Raw genomic sequence first — 18,881 nt, 5'->3', positions numbered from 1 at the left:
GCACTGCGAGGGTGGGCAAGTGGTGGGTGGTTAGGTGCTGGGATAGGTGTGAGGTGTGTAGGCAGTGGTGGGGAACAGGTGGCAAGTGGAAGGAGTTACGTGGCCTGTCCCCTCACCTCCTGCCCCTTGCTGCTACTTGCCCCACTGCAGTTGTGGGCAGGACAAATGTACGATAACCCTTCAAAAATTAGATTACATACATGGAAAACTGTAATAACGTGATACATTTTCCATGTCTACAGATTCATTTATTGAGACTGTCTTAAATTTGAAGATGTCTTGGATGTGGGAAAATGCAGTATTTAAAAGAAGTACAGCAAGAGATTAACAAAATATTCTTGTTATTTTTTGTCTTTAAAGATCAATTATGTTAGATATCAAGAGAGACAATAGGATAACATCACTCAGTACTCGGGCAGGAATAAGGAATACTTTGATGACCATACTTGATCAGCTTCAGAGGTGTCAAAAATCCTTGAATGAATTTCTGGAGGTACAAATTTTTAAATTCTTATAGAGAACTATAAAAAGCAGTACACGTGCACTTAAAGAAAGAACAAATGGATTTTTGTTTTGTTTTTTTGTTTTACAGGAAAAGCGTTCAGCATTCCCTAGGTTCTATTTTATTGGTGATGATGATTTATTAGAAATCTTGGGACAATCTACTAATCCTTCGGTTATTCAGTCTCACCTTAAGAAACTTTTTGCTGGTAAGCTAAATTAGAATTTTCATGACAGTTATACTTTATAAAATATGTTTATTTAGAAGTAGTCATTTGAGACTAACAAATCTTTTGTAGAAATTGTTTCTTTACTTCTTGATACCATAACATAGCCTATAAAAAGAACACCTTTCGTAAAATATAGCACCCTTGAAACTGTAACATTCGTATAAGAATGTTGCATAACATAGAAAAATTGATTCACTTTGTTTGAGAATTGACTAAATAAGTGATGTTTCAAGAAACAAATGTTTAAAAAATCAGCAGTAAACCACTCAACTTGTATTTAATCATTTGGTGAACATATCTAATAATTTGCTGAACATACCTGAATGTGTTCCTGCTTTCTGATTAACAGGCATCAACAGCGTGAACTTTGATGAAGAGTTTAAACACATCATTGCAATGAAATCTTTAGAGGGAGAAATAGTGCCCCTTAAAAATAAAATTCTTCTGTCAAATGATGTTGAGGTAAGGGAGCCATATCAAAATATAATTCTAGAATTTTTGATAAATGCATTTGTTTTGACTTTTTCCCCCTATGTTTTATTTGCAGGTTTGGTTAAACAATTTGGCTTTGGAGATGAAGGAAACCTTGAAGCAATTATTGTTTGACTGTGTAACTGCTGGGAAGAGTTCACAATGTTCAATTGATCCATCACTCTTTCCTTCCCAGGTAGTGGATGAAGCAACATCATTATGTAATCTTAGTATTACAAAATATCTTAATTTCTGAAGACTCCTTAGGTCAGATTTGACTCAGATATATGTTTAGGCTTGAAAAACAAGGTGTGATATGTCCTAATTTTCAGCAGCTGTAGTACTCAAAATATTTAGTTTTTATAAACAGTTCTAGGAGATAACCCTTTGATCTTGTGGGCTCACTGGAGTCAGTGGACATCTTCCCATTGATGATTGACCCTGAATTGGTTACAAACATCAGCCATAGAAAGAAGGTTTCCTCCCATTAATTCCAAGCAACATCACTAGAATAGTTTCTGAAGTTCCAGGGTAGCTTTGCTAGGAAATGTTAATAAAAAAGAGTGCTTTAATGACAACTATATATAGGACATGATAATGTGCATTTTATATCGCTTGAACTGAATTTAGGCCAGAAATATTATTTTGCCAAAAATTATTATTATTATTTTGCCACTATTTTTCAAATATTCTTGAAAAATTATTTAGCCCAAAATAAGGGGAAATATCTTTTAAATGTAATTACTGTTGCCACAATGACATATTATCAACATTCATCTAATCATATGTATTCATTCAGACTATTTTTTTTTGTAAGAAATTTGATCCTGACCTTTCAAAATGATGCCTGGGCTGACTTTTTTGTCTATAGGGAGCCACAAGGACTGTAGGGGGACTTACTTAATCTAAGTGCAGGGACCTGTCCATGTGGGCTTTTTATTTAGAACAAGGCTTTCTTTCACCTGGTTAAGCTATTGCAACCCACTCCTTCCCTTCATTTTGCTGAGGGTGTTGGAAAGCTGCACATTATCTGGTTGTCTTCTCTAAATAGAGGTCAGTAGCTTTTTCTGCTGTATCTGAATCACGTGGTCAAAGCAAGGAGCAAAAATTTAATGAGATGAGAGCTCTTATTTTTTTGCTTAATTCATGAAAGTGGAACCTACTGTTTGTTGTTTTACTTGTGCATCTCGTACAACTCAGTGGTAGAAGTTGGTCTTTCAGCACAAATGACAGAAGTCCATGCTTTTAGAACTTGACATGCATGGTTTAATTCCTAGTCCTCAGCAAGATCTTTAGATTAACTCAGAATTACTCACTCTAGATCCGGTTAGAAACCCCCCCCCGCACATAAGATGTCTTTATTATCAGCTTTTAGGGGTGTTTAAACATGAATTAAAAACCTTTTGTCCTTCATGGATTCCTTTTCTGAAATTTTACTTTAATCTTCCTGTCTATAGATTCTTTCCTTGGCAGAACAAATTCAGTTCACTGAAGATGTTGAAAATGCCATTAAAGAGCACAATCTACAGCAGATAGAGTTAGAACTCATGGCTAAACTGGAGCATTATACCAGTATAGATACAACTATGGACGACCCAGGAAGTGGAGGTATAAAAATGATCATAACAGTATACCTTTTTCTAATAAATGTAAAGTATTAAGCATTCCATTCCTCTATTCAGGAAATTACATAGAGCTATCTATAATCACCAGATCTTGGAGGTTTAACATTTTAGGGGATGTCATTGCCCTTCCTTTGGCCACTGCCTTTATTTTGTGTTTAATATTATTTTGTAGCTGGAATTTTTCTCTTAATTTTAATATACTTTATTTTTTATTTTCACATTTTTGCAATATTATTTATTTACTAAGTAGCATGACTAGGAGTGGGTGAGGGGCAGTTGCCTCAGACACTGATTTAAGAGCGGGGCATCAGAATGGTGGCCTTGGGGAACTCGTGGCATGACAGGTAAAATCTTCTGCCAGTTGGCACAGCACCACCCTCCCTGCCCAGGAGGCCAAGATTCTTAGTTATGCCTCTATATTTACGTATTATTTCTTACCACAAAATCCAGTTCTACATCCTGTTCTGATTCTGTGGTTGGTTAAACATTGTAACAGGCTACCTAGAAAAGGAATAGGAATTTTTCAAGAGCAGGTTGGACAAGACCAGGTTGGGATGTTTAAGTCAGAGATGATCCTGCCCTGAGCAGAGGGCTGGTGTAGATGACCTGATGCGGTGCCATTCAGCCCTGCTTTTCTACGATCCTTTTCTTCATTTGTTGATTTCTAATCCAGAATTTATTATGGAAGGACTGGGTGGACAGTCCCGGATATGCATGGTATCATGGCAGAGTATTCTGTATAACTATTTAGGTTTGAGCTCAGGTGTTCCTTCTGGACTATATTATAATTTGATTCTGGAATTATCTCTAGGTACATTTGATACTACAAAGTTAAAAAACACCAATCTGATCTGGTAAATACTAATAGAAGGAATTATTAATGACTAAGAACTAATTATGATTTGTGTAGTAATTTCCTATCTCTGAGAGGGACAGTAATTCATGTGAGCTATATCTCTTAGTGGACCAACTGCATGGTTGGGATAGACTAGTGGTTTACAGCCTGTGGTCTGTGGACCCATGGGGATCTGCAGACTATATGTAAGGGGTATATGGAAGATGATTCTGATCAGTCAAAAGTATATGAATACCTGCACTTACCATTCAAAGGGGTGTGCACCTCCATTCAAAATTTCTAAAGGGGTCCTCACCTCCCTTCAGAATTTTTTAGGGGTCCACAAATGAAAAAATGTTTGAAAACCACGAGGATAGACTGTTACAATAGACACAGAGCCTTTTTACACATTGCATTTTGAGCTGCTTAAATGTTGATAGGTGTTAGTGCTAGCTCGAGTTTAGCGCAGTCACACCTCAAGGCTAAAGACCTTCTCTGACTGTCCCCCTCCTGCACAGCTATGACTTGTTGCTAGAGGGCTGGAAAGCAGGGGTCAGACTAGGAGCTTGAACTGAGTTGCCACTACAGGACTGGTGAGCCAGGACAGGCTTCTATCCCTTGCTTAAGTGGGATTGGTTAGAGGGATGGAAACATGAAACTGGGAGGCAGAGAGTTAATGGGAGGGGGGTGGGTAATGAAACGGGAGGTGGAAAGGAAATGAGGGTAGGGGGTGTGGTGAAATGAAGGAAGTCAGCCACTGAAGATATAAACAAGTGAAACAAAATATTTACAAAGAGGAAGTACATTTTAAAAAGTCTCATGTTTTAGTGAATTGGGATTTGGGATTGGGGTGTGGGGGTGCTGGTTGTGCTTCCCAGGGTGCCTGGGAGGTGGGAGCAGTGGGGGAAGGCACCTGCAAAAATATCACCTGCAAAAATTCTTATCTCTGTCATTTCCTGGACTATCATGACAACAACATCACTTCAACACTACATATATTTGGGTAGTCTGATTGTTTAGGCAAGATCCAGAGAGGAATTTTAGGTGCCTCCAACTTTGGCAAATGGCTTCAGGAGAGTGATTTAGAGAAGCGGATACAGTATAGTTGATGGGCAGAGTTAAGTGTTTCCAAAGGTGGAGACCCAGGGCACCTGAGGGGGAAGCTGCAAAGAGGTAGCCAACAGGAAACACTATGCATAAACATATTTCTTAATTCAAACCCCTCTCTGGGACTTAAGGTGAAAGCATGTGATGTTTACCAGTGTGATTTACATTGTCAAGTTCAGTTCCAGAGAGAGGGGCTTTGGGGTCTTCCCTCATAGCTGAGTCTCCTTGTCACTGCCTTAGACAGGCAGGATCCCTCTTGATTGTTTTTAGTTCTGGCTTACAGAGACCAAGCTTCACCGGGATGAGTAGAAAGTGGCTCACCCAGACTGCTCTATAGCTTAGTGATTAGGACACTCTTCTGGGAAGTAAGATATGTGGGTTTGAATTCTGCCAGTCTGAAAATGTGCAGGAAGCAGGCCTCCTTTTTCCAGGACAAGTATTCTAACTATTGAGGCAAAATTCATTGTGTGGGCATCTCCGCATATTTTTTAATTAAAGTGACCCTGGCTGCTGTAATTTGTATGCTCAGTGGTGTTGATATTTTTTTATATATGCTCCGAACACTCCTACTAGATTGGAGCTTTCTGGAAAGTTAGGCAGTGCCTAGATACTCCTCTGCCTCCTACTTGAATTGAATCAAATCTTAGGCAGCAGTGAGATGCCTAGAGAACTTATAGGCTCTGAATGAATTTGGGCACCCAATAAGTTTTGTGGCTGCTGGAATGGAGGTTTTCTGGATTTTGTTTTGGATTTAGGCACCTAAAATACACATAAATCTTGTTTTAAGGAGCCTGATCTAACCTTTTAGTTCTTACCCTATGGCAACATCTCATTTGTATGTTGATTGCTTTAGATTTTTAATAATGCCTTTTATTTCACTAGAGTAAATGAGATCTTGATTGTAAGAAACAAGATACACTACTTGAAATGTGCTAACATTTAATCTGAACTGTTTCACTGTGTTGCATAATTTTATTTTAATTTATAGAATCTGGAATCCTTGAACTAAAGCTTAAAGCTCTGATTCTTGATATTATTCATAACATTGATGTGGTAAAGCAGCTAAATGAAGTTCAGGTTCATAGTGTTGACAACTGGGCTTGGAAAAAGCAACTCAGATTCTATATGAAGGACAAGAAATGCTATGTTCAAATGGTGGATGCTGAACTGCAGTACACATATGAATATCAGGTCTGGTAGTGTTAGTTCTTTTTTTCTAGCTTCTAAATATGTTGTGAAAACCTTTTTGTTCAAGTACAGTATAACCTCATAAATCTGGCATCCTTGGGACCTAGTACGTGCCAGAAATTTGAAAATTCTGGATTTTTGAAACATAAGGAAAGTGCACATAGCCTTAGGACCATTTTCTTTGCTATTACACTATATACATGACTGAGTATTGTTCAAAATAATACCTGTAGGCTGATGAACAAAAACAATGGCAGTTGGAGAAGTGCTGGACTTCCAGAGAAATTTCTGGATTATTGGGAAGCTATTTTTAATGCAATAATGTGGTGTACTCTGTTTTAAAAAAGTGCCAGATTTTTGAGATTTCCACAATTTTAAAAGCCAGATTTATGAGGTTTTACTGTATACTGCTTTATCTATAGTTGCTCTCGTGCTGTTTCCCTGTGTTATTGCTTCCATCTTGGGGTGTTATTTTGTAGGAAAGATTGAAAAGTAATGTAGTCATATGTTGCTGGTCTTAAGCTTGCTCCCTTCTACAGTCAAGTGGTAAGGGATCTTGAATGGACAGTAGAAAATGTAAAACACAGCCCAAAGTTCATTGGGGAATGTGAGAACACGTGCATAACATAGATGATGTTTGATAAAGGGGAGATCTGAAGTCCCTGTGTAATAAGGCTCCCCTGATAACCTGTACCTCCCATGGAGAGGAAGAGAGAGAAGTGAGATAAAGGCTATTCCAAAGAGTATCTCCTTTGATTTATTGTTTATAAAACCATTGTGGAAATTCTGATGTATCACTGTAGAATCAATTATGTATCTTGTCTATAAGGGAAGGTGGATAAGCACATATCACCCATTTCTTTTAAACCAATAAAATTCCGTCTTGCTGCTTTAATCCCTCCCATGTGGCTGTTCATTTACCTATGCATCTTGATCAAACTTCTTATCTTCTATAACCCATGATATTAAAGTTTTAAGTTTAACAAATGACTTACATGGCTTTAATGACGAAGTGCTTAGTATATGGTTATGGTTTTTACTTCCTCATTTTTGACACTTCTAGATAAAATGCTGAACTAGGGGCAGATAAGGATAAGTAATCAGAAATAGTGACTATTTTGAATAGAATAAAATATTTTATAAACACTTTTGAAGAAATTATCTTTTTGATTATGGGAGTGGAATGTTTGTTGAAGCTAAAGGGAGAGAGAATGTGCCAGTTGTTTTTCTTTTATAACTTTTTTCTTTGGGCCATGAAAGATTGAATCTTGATTTTTCTAGTATTTCTAGAGGATATTTTGTGAATGTTAAATGATGAAAAAACTATGCAGTGACATGTATAATTCTCATACTTGAGCAATGAGTAATTTGGACTTCCTTGTGTTATCTCTACTAGGTATAATTATTAGATATAATATTGAATTACAGACCTTATTACTGTACATTAATCCATACAATATATTTTCTTTCTTCAGGGGAATTCTCCAAAACTTGTTTATACACCTCTGACAGATAAGTGCTATTTAACTCTTACCCAAGCTATGAAGATAGGCCTTGGAGGAAATCCCTATGGCCCAGCTGGAACTGGAAAAACAGAATCAGTAAAGGCCTTGGGAGGACTTCTTGGAAGACAAGTTTTAATCTTTAATTGTGATGAGGTGGGGTAATATTAATCTTTAGGAGATAAGTATCTTTTACAATCTGGAGTTTATAGAACAGTTTAAAATATTCTTGTGTATAATTTATCAGTATTTTTCTGTCTAGTAGATATTTTGGGACATTAACAATAACTGAATAGCAAAAGAATCTTTACTAATTGCTTTCCTGGCATTTAGCAGACTACTAATTTTCTTCTTTTATTTCAAGGGCATTGATGTGAAGTCAATGGGCCGTATATTTGTTGGTTTGGTGAAGTGTGGTGCTTGGGGATGTTTTGATGAGTTCAATAGGCTGGAGGAGGCAGTATTGTCTGCAGTATCCATGCAAATTCAGACCATTCAGCATGCACTGAAAAAACATAGTCCTATATGTGAACTGCTTGGCAAAGAGGTACAGTACAAAATGTTCTTTTTTGCAGAAAACTATTCATGTGCTATAACTAAGAGCAAATGTCTTTTAAGCGCCCTGTGAGCCCTCATACTATTAAGAAGTATATCATTTTTAGATCCAACATATAAGTCCATTGTGCACAAGGTGCATCTCTTGCCCAGTGTTTCTAATAGGGTTGTGTAATAACCTAACTACCTAAGTTATATCAAACCTGAAGTACATAATGCTAAATATACCAGCCTTGTTACAATATATTGATTTTATTGCCAGGTTGAAATGGATCATAATTCTGGAATTTTTATCACTATGAATCCTGCTGGAAAAGGTTATGGAGGAAGACAGAAACTACCAGATAACCTCAAACAACTTTTTAGGCCTGTTGCTATGACTCGTCCAGACAATGAACTCATTGCAGAAGTGATTCTGTATTCGGAAGGTTTTAAAGATGCTAAAACACTTGGCAGAAAATTAGTGGCTATTTTTAATTTAGCCAGGTAATCTTATTTTAAAGCATTCTTTAGGGGTTTTTTGTTTTCTTTTGGTTCTGCTGGTTCTGTTTGTTGTTTATACAGACTTTTTTCCTTATGCTGTGTTTAATACTACCTTTTATGATTATGTCTTGAAACTTGTTTTTTATTTCAGTTAATAAACTAATGAAATAAGATGCATATAAAGCACAAGCTTTTTATGATCAGCATCTGTTAAAGTTAACTTAAGCTGCCATGTTTTATATTTTAATGAGAATACAGCTAATATCCACATAACCACAGCGGTTATTTTTTATATTCATGCATATTACAGAAACCAAAACTGTGAATTACTATAAACTCTATTGTTATTTGTTGTTTTTCTTATTAACAACTAAAACAGTAACAATAATAACTATACTAGCTATTGAGTTCACTGCTTATCTGATTGTTGGGAAAGATATATTCAAGTATATTTCTGAATCCTATGAAAAAGTATTACCATATTTATCTGAATCCAGACAACCTGGAATTTAAGATGACCCCTCAATAATTAGATTCTATTCATGGAAAATTTATAAATTAGTTATAATTTTCTTTTATACAACTTAATTATTGGAGGTCATCTTGAATTCATCATCCCCTTCCCCCACTCTGCCATTGCTGCAGTGGCAGGCAGAGAGGCAGGACAAAAGCAGGTGGTGGGGGAATGAGCAGGGGACAGGCAGTGGGGGGATTCAAGCTGCTTGACCCTGCCCCTTGACTCCTCACACCTTGCCGCCGGTTCACCCTTACCCCTTGCCCTGTTCCTTCCTGTGCTGTCAGTGTTTGTGGACCAGGCTGGGGCTGGAGCAGACATGTGCCCCATGCTTCTGTGGGGATGGAGCCTACTGGAGTTGTAAGCATGCATAAGTGGCAAGTAGGGTGGGGGGCTCAAGGCTGCAGTCATGCCCAAGATTGCAGGGGGGTCAGCCAGGAGGAGCAGAGGAGGCGGGGTGGGGGGTGAGGAGGCAGAGGCAGTGGGGAAGGGTTAGGTAGCCAGCAGATGTACCCCTGGCCCTGGCCCTGGCCCTGGCTCTGACCCTGTAGCCAGAATCAGAGCAACTGCCTGCCCCTGCTATCACCTCATACTGAAATCCAAAAAAACAGGCTTCCTCCCCATATTAAATGGGGAAATAAACTTTGTCTTGTGTTTGAGTAAGTAGAAAATGTATTATCTCTGGTTTTTGTTAAATATATGTGTAAATTCCAGATTTGTCATTCAAAGTTTATGACATCATTAATGTTTTTTTTTTTAATTTAGGGAGCTTCTAACACCCCAACAGCACTATGATTGGGGTTTAAGAGCACTGAAGACTGCTTTGAGGGGATGTGGTAATCTCCTTCGTCACCTGAAGAGGAATGGGATAAAGGAAATAAGTAAGATTTGATTATGTCAAGGATTTGTCCATATTTGATTAGTCAGGGCACAATATGGAAATAAATATTAGTAATTTTCATGTTTTTTCAAGTACAAGAAAGTCATGTCCTGGATCCATAGGAAACCTGATTATTCAAAAGAAATATAAGTCTTTGTGAAACCCCTTCCTAATCGTAGATTCATCTTTAGAGACCAGAGTGACTATTGTCTCAGTAAAGTCCATAAAATAATGAATGGTGTGCAGAAAGAAAATAGAGATGTACAATTTTCCAGCTTTCACAATATCAGAACTAGGGGACATAATGGGCAATTATTTGGAAGCAGGTTTGAAACTAACGGAAGGAAGTTTTTCCACACAGTGGAAAGTGGCAGTGGTCACCAACTGGTCGATCCTGGGCTGGGGTGACGGGGACTGAGCATGTGATGGCATGCATGCGACCCTGCCCCCCCACCCCAGCCCAGCATGTCAGTTGGTGGGAAAGGGAAGGGGCTGGAGCCAGACTGAGGCCCTCCACTGTGAGGGGCTGAGTGCAAGAGCAACACTGTGAGTGGGGCCACAGCTGGGTGGGTGGTGGGAGGATCAAGCCCGAACAGCTCATCCAGGGGTGGGAGAGGTGGACCCTAGCGGAGGTTCTGGAGGGCATGTGACCCCTATCTGTGCTCAGTGGAGGCAGCTGCTGCTGTAGGCTGGGCTCTGTGCCCTGAGCCCTGCTGCAGCTGCTGCTGCCCAAGGAGTGGCCCAACGCCACATGCATCTGGATGCTTCTGGGCCAGCTGCAGTAGGGCTCCAGGTGCAAAGCCCAACCCGCAGCAGGAGCTGCCTCCACCATGCACAGATTGGGGGACATGTGCCCCCCCAAACACCAAACACAAGGCAGTATGGGCAGCTGCAGCAGCAGTCAGGGAGGTAGTTGGATCTGGAGCAGGGGCAGGCCTTGCACAGCTGGGGCAGGGCAGGATGGAGCCACAAGCAGCTCATCCAGCTGTGGGGGGCATTCACCCTGGCAGGTATGCCCCCAGAATTGTGCGGGGTGGGGTGGCACAGGCTGCGGCTGCCAGCTGGGTCTGGGCTGTTCGTGGTGGAGGATGCTGCTGTGCTGTGTTTGGGCCAGGCGGCAGAGGCCTCCCATGCCCTCCCGGGGTGAGTGTCCCCCTTCCCTGACCCCCAGATGAGCCACTCGTGGCTCTGTCCCATCCCACCCTAGCTGTGAAAGGTCTGTCTGTGCTCCAGCCCTACTCCCTCCCTCACTGCCATTGGGGTGGGGAAGATCAAGGCCCCAGTGGGGAGGGAGGGAGTGGGGCTGGGACTGGGGCCTCAATCTGTCCTGCCCCCCCGACGGCCCTTTCCTCTTCCCCCTCTCCCCCTCACAGACTTACCTGCTGGGCAGGGGGGAGGGAGTGTGGTGGCAGCACTGGCACAGGGTAGATCTTGGGTTCCAAAAGTGATCTCTGACTTAAAAAGGTTGGAGGCCACTTACTTAATGGACTATATTGCTAAGATATTGTAGAGGGTGACATTTTAACCAGGTTCAAAAGAGGACTAGACAAATTCATGGAGGATAGTCTGTCAATATGTAATAAACATTAAAATTGTGTATGCAAGGTCCAAAGTATAACTTCCTAGCCCTCTAACTACTGGAATATGTATGGGAAGAGAGGCAAGGGACAGATCAATAATGGATAAGTTCTGCATAAATACTCTTCTCTTTAACAACCTCTTCCAGCCACTGTGAGATGTAGAGAAATGGGCTGGGTCTATGATTTGAATCAATGGCCATGTCTACATGAGACATTTACTATGCAGTAGCTCATTACTACTTTGCAGTAGCTTGTTAATACTGCACAGTAGTGTCACCGGGTGTGAATTGTGATGCAACACTACTGCTCAGTAGTAACAAGCTACTGAGCAGTAAGTGTCAGTAGGCAACTGTGCCAGGATTCTACTGCGCAGTAATGCTGGTTACTTTGCAGTCATTTAGTATTTGGTTATGATGTTTTAAAAAAAATTAATTTACTTAAAAATTGCCGGTGATAGAGAACTTGGTAAGCTGTTTTAGTTTAGAAATTAAGTTCATAAATCAAACTAACTAAAATTAATAATTTATAGAACCTCAAGGTTTTTAATGTGCAGAGTTGACAGGGTGCAAATAGCTCATCTAGTTGAAACGCTACTATTTTTGAACAAACATACATGATTCTGATTAAATATTATTAACATATACAGTAAAGAGATGCTACTCCTCAAGTCACCTCAGTATAGGTTGGTGGGTACAGACACTGCTATTTATAGTAGTTTAATGGATCATAATATTGTGTATTTCAAGAAAACTGTTATTGAGTTTGTGGTTATTTTTCTCTCTGCATGTGAGAGAATTTAGAGTGGCTGAGGAGTTTATATCTTAGGGTTGTGGGTTTTTTTAGTTTAAGAAATAACAGGTTTGCTTTGTCTGTTTTCTGTAAGTAGTTAGAGACAACCCTATTTTTCTGATTCCATTTTAGTGGGTTGCTGTAAAGCAAATAGCTAACAACTCATAAACAACTTCAGGAATTGATCTGTCTGTCAAAAAGATACCAATAGCATATTTTAGGGCACATTATAGTTGGCTGTTATCTGGTCAGTCAGAATAGAGATTATTTCATGTTAGAGCTTCTAAAAATTCCCAGATAAAGTTCCATCTGGCACACACTATATTATTTTCAAGCATTCAGTTGCCATCCCAAAAGCCACAGTAGGTAGAGTTCATTTCTGCTTTAGAGTAGAGAAGTTATAGCTATAATTATTTGTACTTCTCTTCCTTTGTCTTTAGTAATTTAAGAAACTTCCATCAGAAGCAGATACCAGCTTCTAGGTACCATACCATACTGTTGTACTGCTAATTAGCAATTTAATGTAATCCTTTTGAATAACAAAAATCATCAAATTGTTTTGGCAATTTGACTTAAGGTTATGATATCCCAGCAACGGAAATAAGCTAGATTGTTTTTCTGCAGTTAATGAAAGCCATATTGTGGTCCAGGCTTTGCGGCTCAATACCATGTCGAAGCTTACATTTGCAGACTGTGCACGGTTTGATGCATTAGTTAAAGATGTCTTCCCTGGCATTGACTTTAAGGATGTGGAATATGCTGAATTGGTCACAGGTTTGCAACAAGTCTTTAAAGAAGCCAATATGGAAATCATAAACACCCAGGTAAATGTGAAATGTAGCGATAGATCTGGTCTAGCTACTCTGAGCTGGGAGTTTAAATATATCTTGTAGTGATAATCTTTCATTTAGATTTTTATATTCAAGCTTGTAAAAAAATCTGATTTTGCCTAAAACAACTGAAAGCCAAAATGTAATTAAATGCATATAAAAAGTACATGTTTGTGCTCACAGAGAGGCAGACCTCCTGCATAAGTGCAGGATAACTCTTATTTTAATCTATGTGAATGTCTGCATAGTTTAGCAATATCTTGGTTTATTCTAATATGTGAAAATTTCCAGCAGTAATAACAGAAATTGTTTAGCTAAAATATTTTTTTTGGAAGAAACTGAATTCCTAATGGTACTTACTTTATTTATTTTACATTTATAAATGCTATTTATTTTGAGGTAAACTTAGACTTTATGTATGAAAATTCTCTAATATCACAGTCAAAACAGAGAGAGGGAATTAGGTATGTTAGTCTGGAGTAGTAGCATTTTATTTCAATCAGTAGGTCAGTGTAAAGACTGAACTGTCAGAACCAGATATTCTTGAATAGAGTGATTTTTACATTTTTTGCACCTTCAGTTAGGAGGTTACTGGATGCCAAGTCAAACAAGAATGTGTGAAGAGAAGTTTTAGAGAATAAGTTTGGGAACAACAGAAGTGCTGTTAACCTCATGTAACTATTATTTCTTTTTTGCAAGATCAAGAAGGCCTTGGAATTATATGAACAGCTACGTCAGAGAATGGGAGTAGTTATTGTAGGTCCAAGTGGTGCAGGCAAATCAACTCTTTGGAGAATGTTAAGGTCAGCACTTGGTAAAATTGGCAAAGTTGTGAAACAGTATACCATGAATCCCAAAGCCATGCCTCGGCATCAGTTACTAGGCCACATTGACATGGATACCAGGGAGTGGTCTGATGGTGTGCTTACAAATAGTGCTCGACAAGTGGTACGAGAACCACAAGGTATGTGTCTGGAGAAGCATATATGTCATTATGTTTATCTTACTGAAATAAGTTGTTTTATTCATTTATATTTTGACAATATACTTGCTTGAAATTGGGACAAGTGTGAAGTCTTATGTGTAGTACCATTGTGAAGAATGTTGATTTGTAATTACTCAGTTGGTGTATTAAAATAAATGATATGAAAATATATATTGCAAAGGTGAGCAGTATAAGGAATATTTAAACTTGTCATATATAAAGTACGTGAAGTTTAATACCACAGAAACCAAAAAAAGTCAGAATTTTTATGTGGAATCATTTTCCTAAATAATTGTCATTTATTTACTTGTTCATTTTTCCTTTTTGTAAATAGATATTAATTCATGGATAATCTGTGATGGTGATATTGACCCTGAGTGGATTGAGTCTTTGAATTCTGTTCTGGATGACAATCGATTATTGACTATGCCCAGTGGGGAGAGAATTCAGTTTGGCCCAAATGTTAATTTTATATTTGAAACTCATGATCTGAGCTGTGCCTCTCCTGCCACAATATCTCGAATGGGAATGATCTTTCTTAGGTGAGACACCATAGAATTCAAAATGTACATGCTATATTTTCATGATTTCATAGTTGTTAGGGGCTGGAAGGGACCTTACAGATCATTGGGTCCAGCCCCATTCCACTTTGGCAGGAAAGACTGATGGGGTCAGATGATCCCAGCAAGGTGTGTGTCAAGATGTTTTTTGAAAGTGGCCTGGGTGGGTGACTCTGGCAACTCTGGGGGCAGCCTGTTCCAAACCCTCAGTACTTCACTTGTAAAGAAGTTTTTCCTTATGTCCAGAAGCATTTTCATTCAGATTCGCTGTGAAAAATTAGTGTATGCCTTTTGTTTTTTTTGGTTTTTTACATCTTAAGCAACAGTCTGATCCTTTTAGTGTTTCAGCAATATTTCATAGATTTCATAAGACATTTGGGCTGGAAGGGACCCGGGAGGATCATCGAATCCAGCCCCCTGCCCCATGGCAGGAAGTCAGCAGGGATCATAGGATCCCAGCAAGATAAACATCCAAATGTGTCTCAAAGGCATTCAGAGTGGGTGCTTGAACTGCCTCTGGTGGCAGTCTATTCCAAACCTTGGGGGCTCAGACAGTAAAGAAGTTCTTCCTTACGTCCAGCCTGAATCGGTCGTGATGGAGTTTGTGACCATTCGATCTTATCTCTTGGGGCACTCTGGTGAACAGACGTTCCCCCAGATCCTGATGAGCATCTCTGATGAACTTACAGGTGGCCATCAGATCACATCTGAGCCTGCGGTTTTCTAGGCTTAAGAGTCCCATGGCTCTCAGACTCTTGCCGTAAGGTCTGTTTTCCTGACCTCTGATCATGCGCGTGGCTCTTCTCTGGACTCTCTCAAGCTTCTCCACATCCTTTTTGAATTGTGGGGCCCTAAACTGGGCGCAGTATTCCAGCTGCAGCCTCACCAAAGCCGAGTACAAGGGGAGAATGACGTTCTGGGATTTGCTTGAGAAGCAGCTATGGATGCAAGCCAGCATTTTGGCTGCTTTACTAGCTGCAGCATTGCATTGAAGGCTCATGTTTATCTTGTGGTCAATGATGACTCCCAAGTCTCTTTCTTCCGTAGTGCTAGCCAGTGTAGCACTGTCGAGCCTATAAGGATGCTGCAGGTTTTCCTCCCAAGGTGGAGAACCTTGCATTTTTCGGTGTTAAACACCATCAGGTTCTTGTCCTCCCATTTGCTGAGTCTGTCCAGGTCAGCCTGGATCGCCTTCCTGTCTTCAAGTGTGGATGCTTTGCTCCAGAGTTTGGTGTTGTCGTCAAACTTGGCCAGACCGCTTCTGACTCCAGTGTCCACAGCATTAAGGAAGCGGACTGGCCAAGTTTGACAGGACTGGAAAGAGCCTTGGGGGGACCCCACTGGTCACAGGGCACCGTGACAATAGACTTCCGTTAAATTATCATCCTCTGGGTCTGACCATGGAACCAATTTCCCAGCCAGCAAATCGTGGTGGACCCAAGGCCACAATTGGCCAGTTTCGCCAAAAGGTGATTATGGGATACCAGATCGAAGGCTTTTTTGAAGTCAAGATATATGATATCAATCTCTTCTCCTTTGTCCAGGTGATAGGTCACCTGGTCGTAAAAGGAAATGAGATTGGTCAAGCAAGACCTACCCGCAACAAACCCGTGCTGGCTATCCTTCAGGATGTTGGCATCGGCCAGTCCATTAAGGATGGCCTCTTTAATAAACTTTTATAAGATCTTCCCTGGGATAGAAGTCAAGCTGATGGGCCTATAGTTAGCTGGATCCAGTTTCCTCCCTTTCTTGAAGATAGGCACCACACTAGCCTTCTTCCAGTCTTCGGGCATTACACCAGAGCGCCAGGAGTTCTCAAAGATCCGTGCCAGAGGCTGGGCTATGACGCTCGCCAGCTCCTTGAGTACCCTGGGGTGTAGATTGCCAGGGCCAGCTGACTTGAAGGTATCCAGCCTCTCTAGGTGTGCTGTGCTTTCTTTCCTCTGAGATGGAACAGAATTAGCTTGTGCATTGAGGACTGCTCCCTTGAGGAGCAACCACTCTTCCTGAACTCCCCTCCTGGTGGGGTTGTGGTCCTTTAGGGCCTGACTGACAAACCTCCTGAATTTATCAAATTCAGCTTTCCTGAAGTCAGGTACTTCCATGTTGCTGACTGACTTGCCAGCTTTATGGCAGATGGTGAGGGTGATTAGCTCATGGTCGCTGTCACCCAGCTTCCCATCAATCACTAGGTCACCGATTAGGTCATCCCTAGTTGCCAGTACCAGGTTGAGCAATGCTTTACCTCTCATTGACCCATAGACTTCTTGAGTCAGGTAGAGGTCATCCATGCATGATAGGAAGCTTTGCGACCGCTCAGATTTTGCTGAGTGATCCTCCCACGAGATGTCCAGGTAGTTGAAGTCACCCATGACAACATGGTCCTGGAGCATGAGGCCTCAGCCAGTTCCTGGGTGAACTCCTGGTCAAGCTCTTGAGTTTGGGTGGGAGGTCTGTAATAGACTCCCACCGTTGTGTCCCCTGTGCCGTGTTCCCCCGGATTTTAATCTAGAGGGTCTCCAGTCATCCACCCTGGTCGCCAATATCAGCTTGCAGGGATGCTTAGCTTTCCTTAACATAGAGAGCTACACCCTGCCCCTTTTATCTACTTGATCTCTCCTGAACAAGGTATAGCTGTCTATACCTGGGGTCCAGTCCTCCGTTATCCTTATGATGTCATAATTATTTGTGTTAAGCAGGAGGATGAGGTCCTCCTGCTTATTCCCCAAGCTCCTGGCATTTGTGTACAGGCAGGCAAGTGTCCCCTTGGGGGCTCTTGCCTTGCCCACAGATAGTACCGGGGCTGGGGCAGGGGTGGGCTCCTTTAAGTGCCTTGGCCTGCTGGCTTTGCAAGGGTTGCTCAGTGGCCAGCAGTGGCAGTAGTCCCCTCATCCCCCAGTGGGCTTAGTTTAAAGCCTGGTGAAGCAGGTCAGCCAGTCTGGATGAGAAGAGCCTCCTCTCCAGGGGGGAGAGGTGGAGGCCATCTCTTCCCAGCAGTTTACTGCCTCTCTCACCAAAGAGTGGGCTGTAGTCAGGGAAGTCAAAGCCTTCCCGATGACAGCAGCGCTGCAATCTTTGATTCACTTCGTGGATCCTTCTTTCCCTCCTCAGCCCATACCCCAAGACTGGGAGGATCAAAGAGAACACCACCTGTGCCCCCAGACCTTTTAGCCCCACTCCCAAATCCCTGTAGTGCCTCATGACCTGGCTGGGAGCGCTCCGAGCCATGTCATTGGTGCCCGCATGAATAAGGAGCATGGGAATAGTGGTCTGTGGGCTGGAGGAGCTTAGGGATCTTCTCCTCAGTGTCTCAGATGCGGGCCCCTGGGAAGCAGCAGACTTCCTGGGCTAAAGGGTCGGGGTGGTAGATTACCCCTTCAGTCCCCCTCAGGATGGAGTCTCCCACAACAAACACTTTATGTTTTGTCTGGGGAGAGCGGGGGCAGTAGCTGCAGTTGAGCCTGTGTTGCTAAGCTTCAGCGGGGCAAGGGCCTTGGTGCGGCGGGCCTTCGGGCCCTTGACCACCTTGGTCCATGCCCCTGGCTGGACAGAGTGGGAGGTCCCGGAGTCCTCCTTTGTCCTGGAGGGAGATGGTGGTCTACCCTCTGGCTCCCGGGGGAGAAGGGCCTGGCAGTAGGAGTCTGTCTCCTGCTCACAGTCCCTGATGGCACGCAGTCTCTGGACTGTGGCCTGGAGCTCCTCCAGCTGGTGCGCTAGTGACCCCAAAAGGGAGCAAACCCCACACAGGGAGGTAGCCATGCTCCCAGGCCCCAGAGCCTGAAAAAGGGACAGGCAGCCCCCACAGCTGAGAGCCAGGGGCTCTGTCTGTGTGGAGCCTGGAATCATGGGCTCCGTCTGGGTGGCTGTTTCTGAGGTGCCAGAGGGGGAGCCGCAGACCTCGAGGGGACCTTCGGGGTGCGGCGAGTGCCCATCTGCAGCATGCTACTGGTAGGTGGGTTGGGCCTGAGTCTGCCTACCCTAGGGGGCTTGCAGGCAGGGCCTCGGGCCCTCCTGCATAACCTCCTGTGTGAACTCCACACTGACTTATGCGCCGGCGAACAAGCGCATCTGTTTGCGCAGCCTGTTCGCGCGGCTCTGGTTGTGTGGCTCCCTGTGGGGCTGGGCGAAGTAGGGTCCTGGGTGAGGCGAGACCCGGCCTGGCTCCCACTCAGCTGCCTCCTCCCACTCTCTAGGGGTTAACCCCCTCCCATCATGGGCCCCGCTTACCTCCAGTTGTGCTGGGGGC

General features: G+C 42.1%; 1 protein-coding gene across 1 annotated transcript in view; it reads left to right on the top strand.

The window, feature by feature from the left end:
- The window catches only part of DYNC2H1 (dynein cytoplasmic 2 heavy chain 1), a 427,915-nt gene that overhangs the window by 57,338 nt on the left and 351,696 nt on the right, over positions 1-18,881 (top strand). The window contains exons 27-39 of the mRNA XM_019530264.1: positions 361-493; positions 593-710; positions 1,081-1,193; positions 1,279-1,398; positions 2,660-2,810; positions 5,758-5,960; positions 7,433-7,615; positions 7,824-8,006; positions 8,277-8,500; positions 9,777-9,892; positions 12,885-13,084; positions 13,790-14,054; positions 14,410-14,617. Of these exons, the coding sequence (XP_019385809.1) occupies positions 361-493; positions 593-710; positions 1,081-1,193; positions 1,279-1,398; positions 2,660-2,810; positions 5,758-5,960; positions 7,433-7,615; positions 7,824-8,006; positions 8,277-8,500; positions 9,777-9,892; positions 12,885-13,084; positions 13,790-14,054; positions 14,410-14,617 (2,217 nt within the window). The remainder of the gene's footprint in view (positions 1-360; positions 494-592; positions 711-1,080; positions 1,194-1,278; positions 1,399-2,659; positions 2,811-5,757; positions 5,961-7,432; positions 7,616-7,823; positions 8,007-8,276; positions 8,501-9,776; positions 9,893-12,884; positions 13,085-13,789; positions 14,055-14,409; positions 14,618-18,881) is intronic.

The sequence above is a fragment of the Crocodylus porosus genome, unplaced genomic scaffold (genome assembly GCF_001723895.1).
Source record: "Crocodylus porosus isolate Cpor-Errol unplaced genomic scaffold, CroPor_comp1, whole genome shotgun sequence".
Classification (NCBI taxonomy): domain Eukaryota; kingdom Metazoa; phylum Chordata; order Crocodylia; family Crocodylidae; genus Crocodylus; species Crocodylus porosus.
The sequence above is the reverse complement of the archived record's forward strand: the minus strand, read 5'-3'. Positions and strand labels throughout refer to the sequence as shown.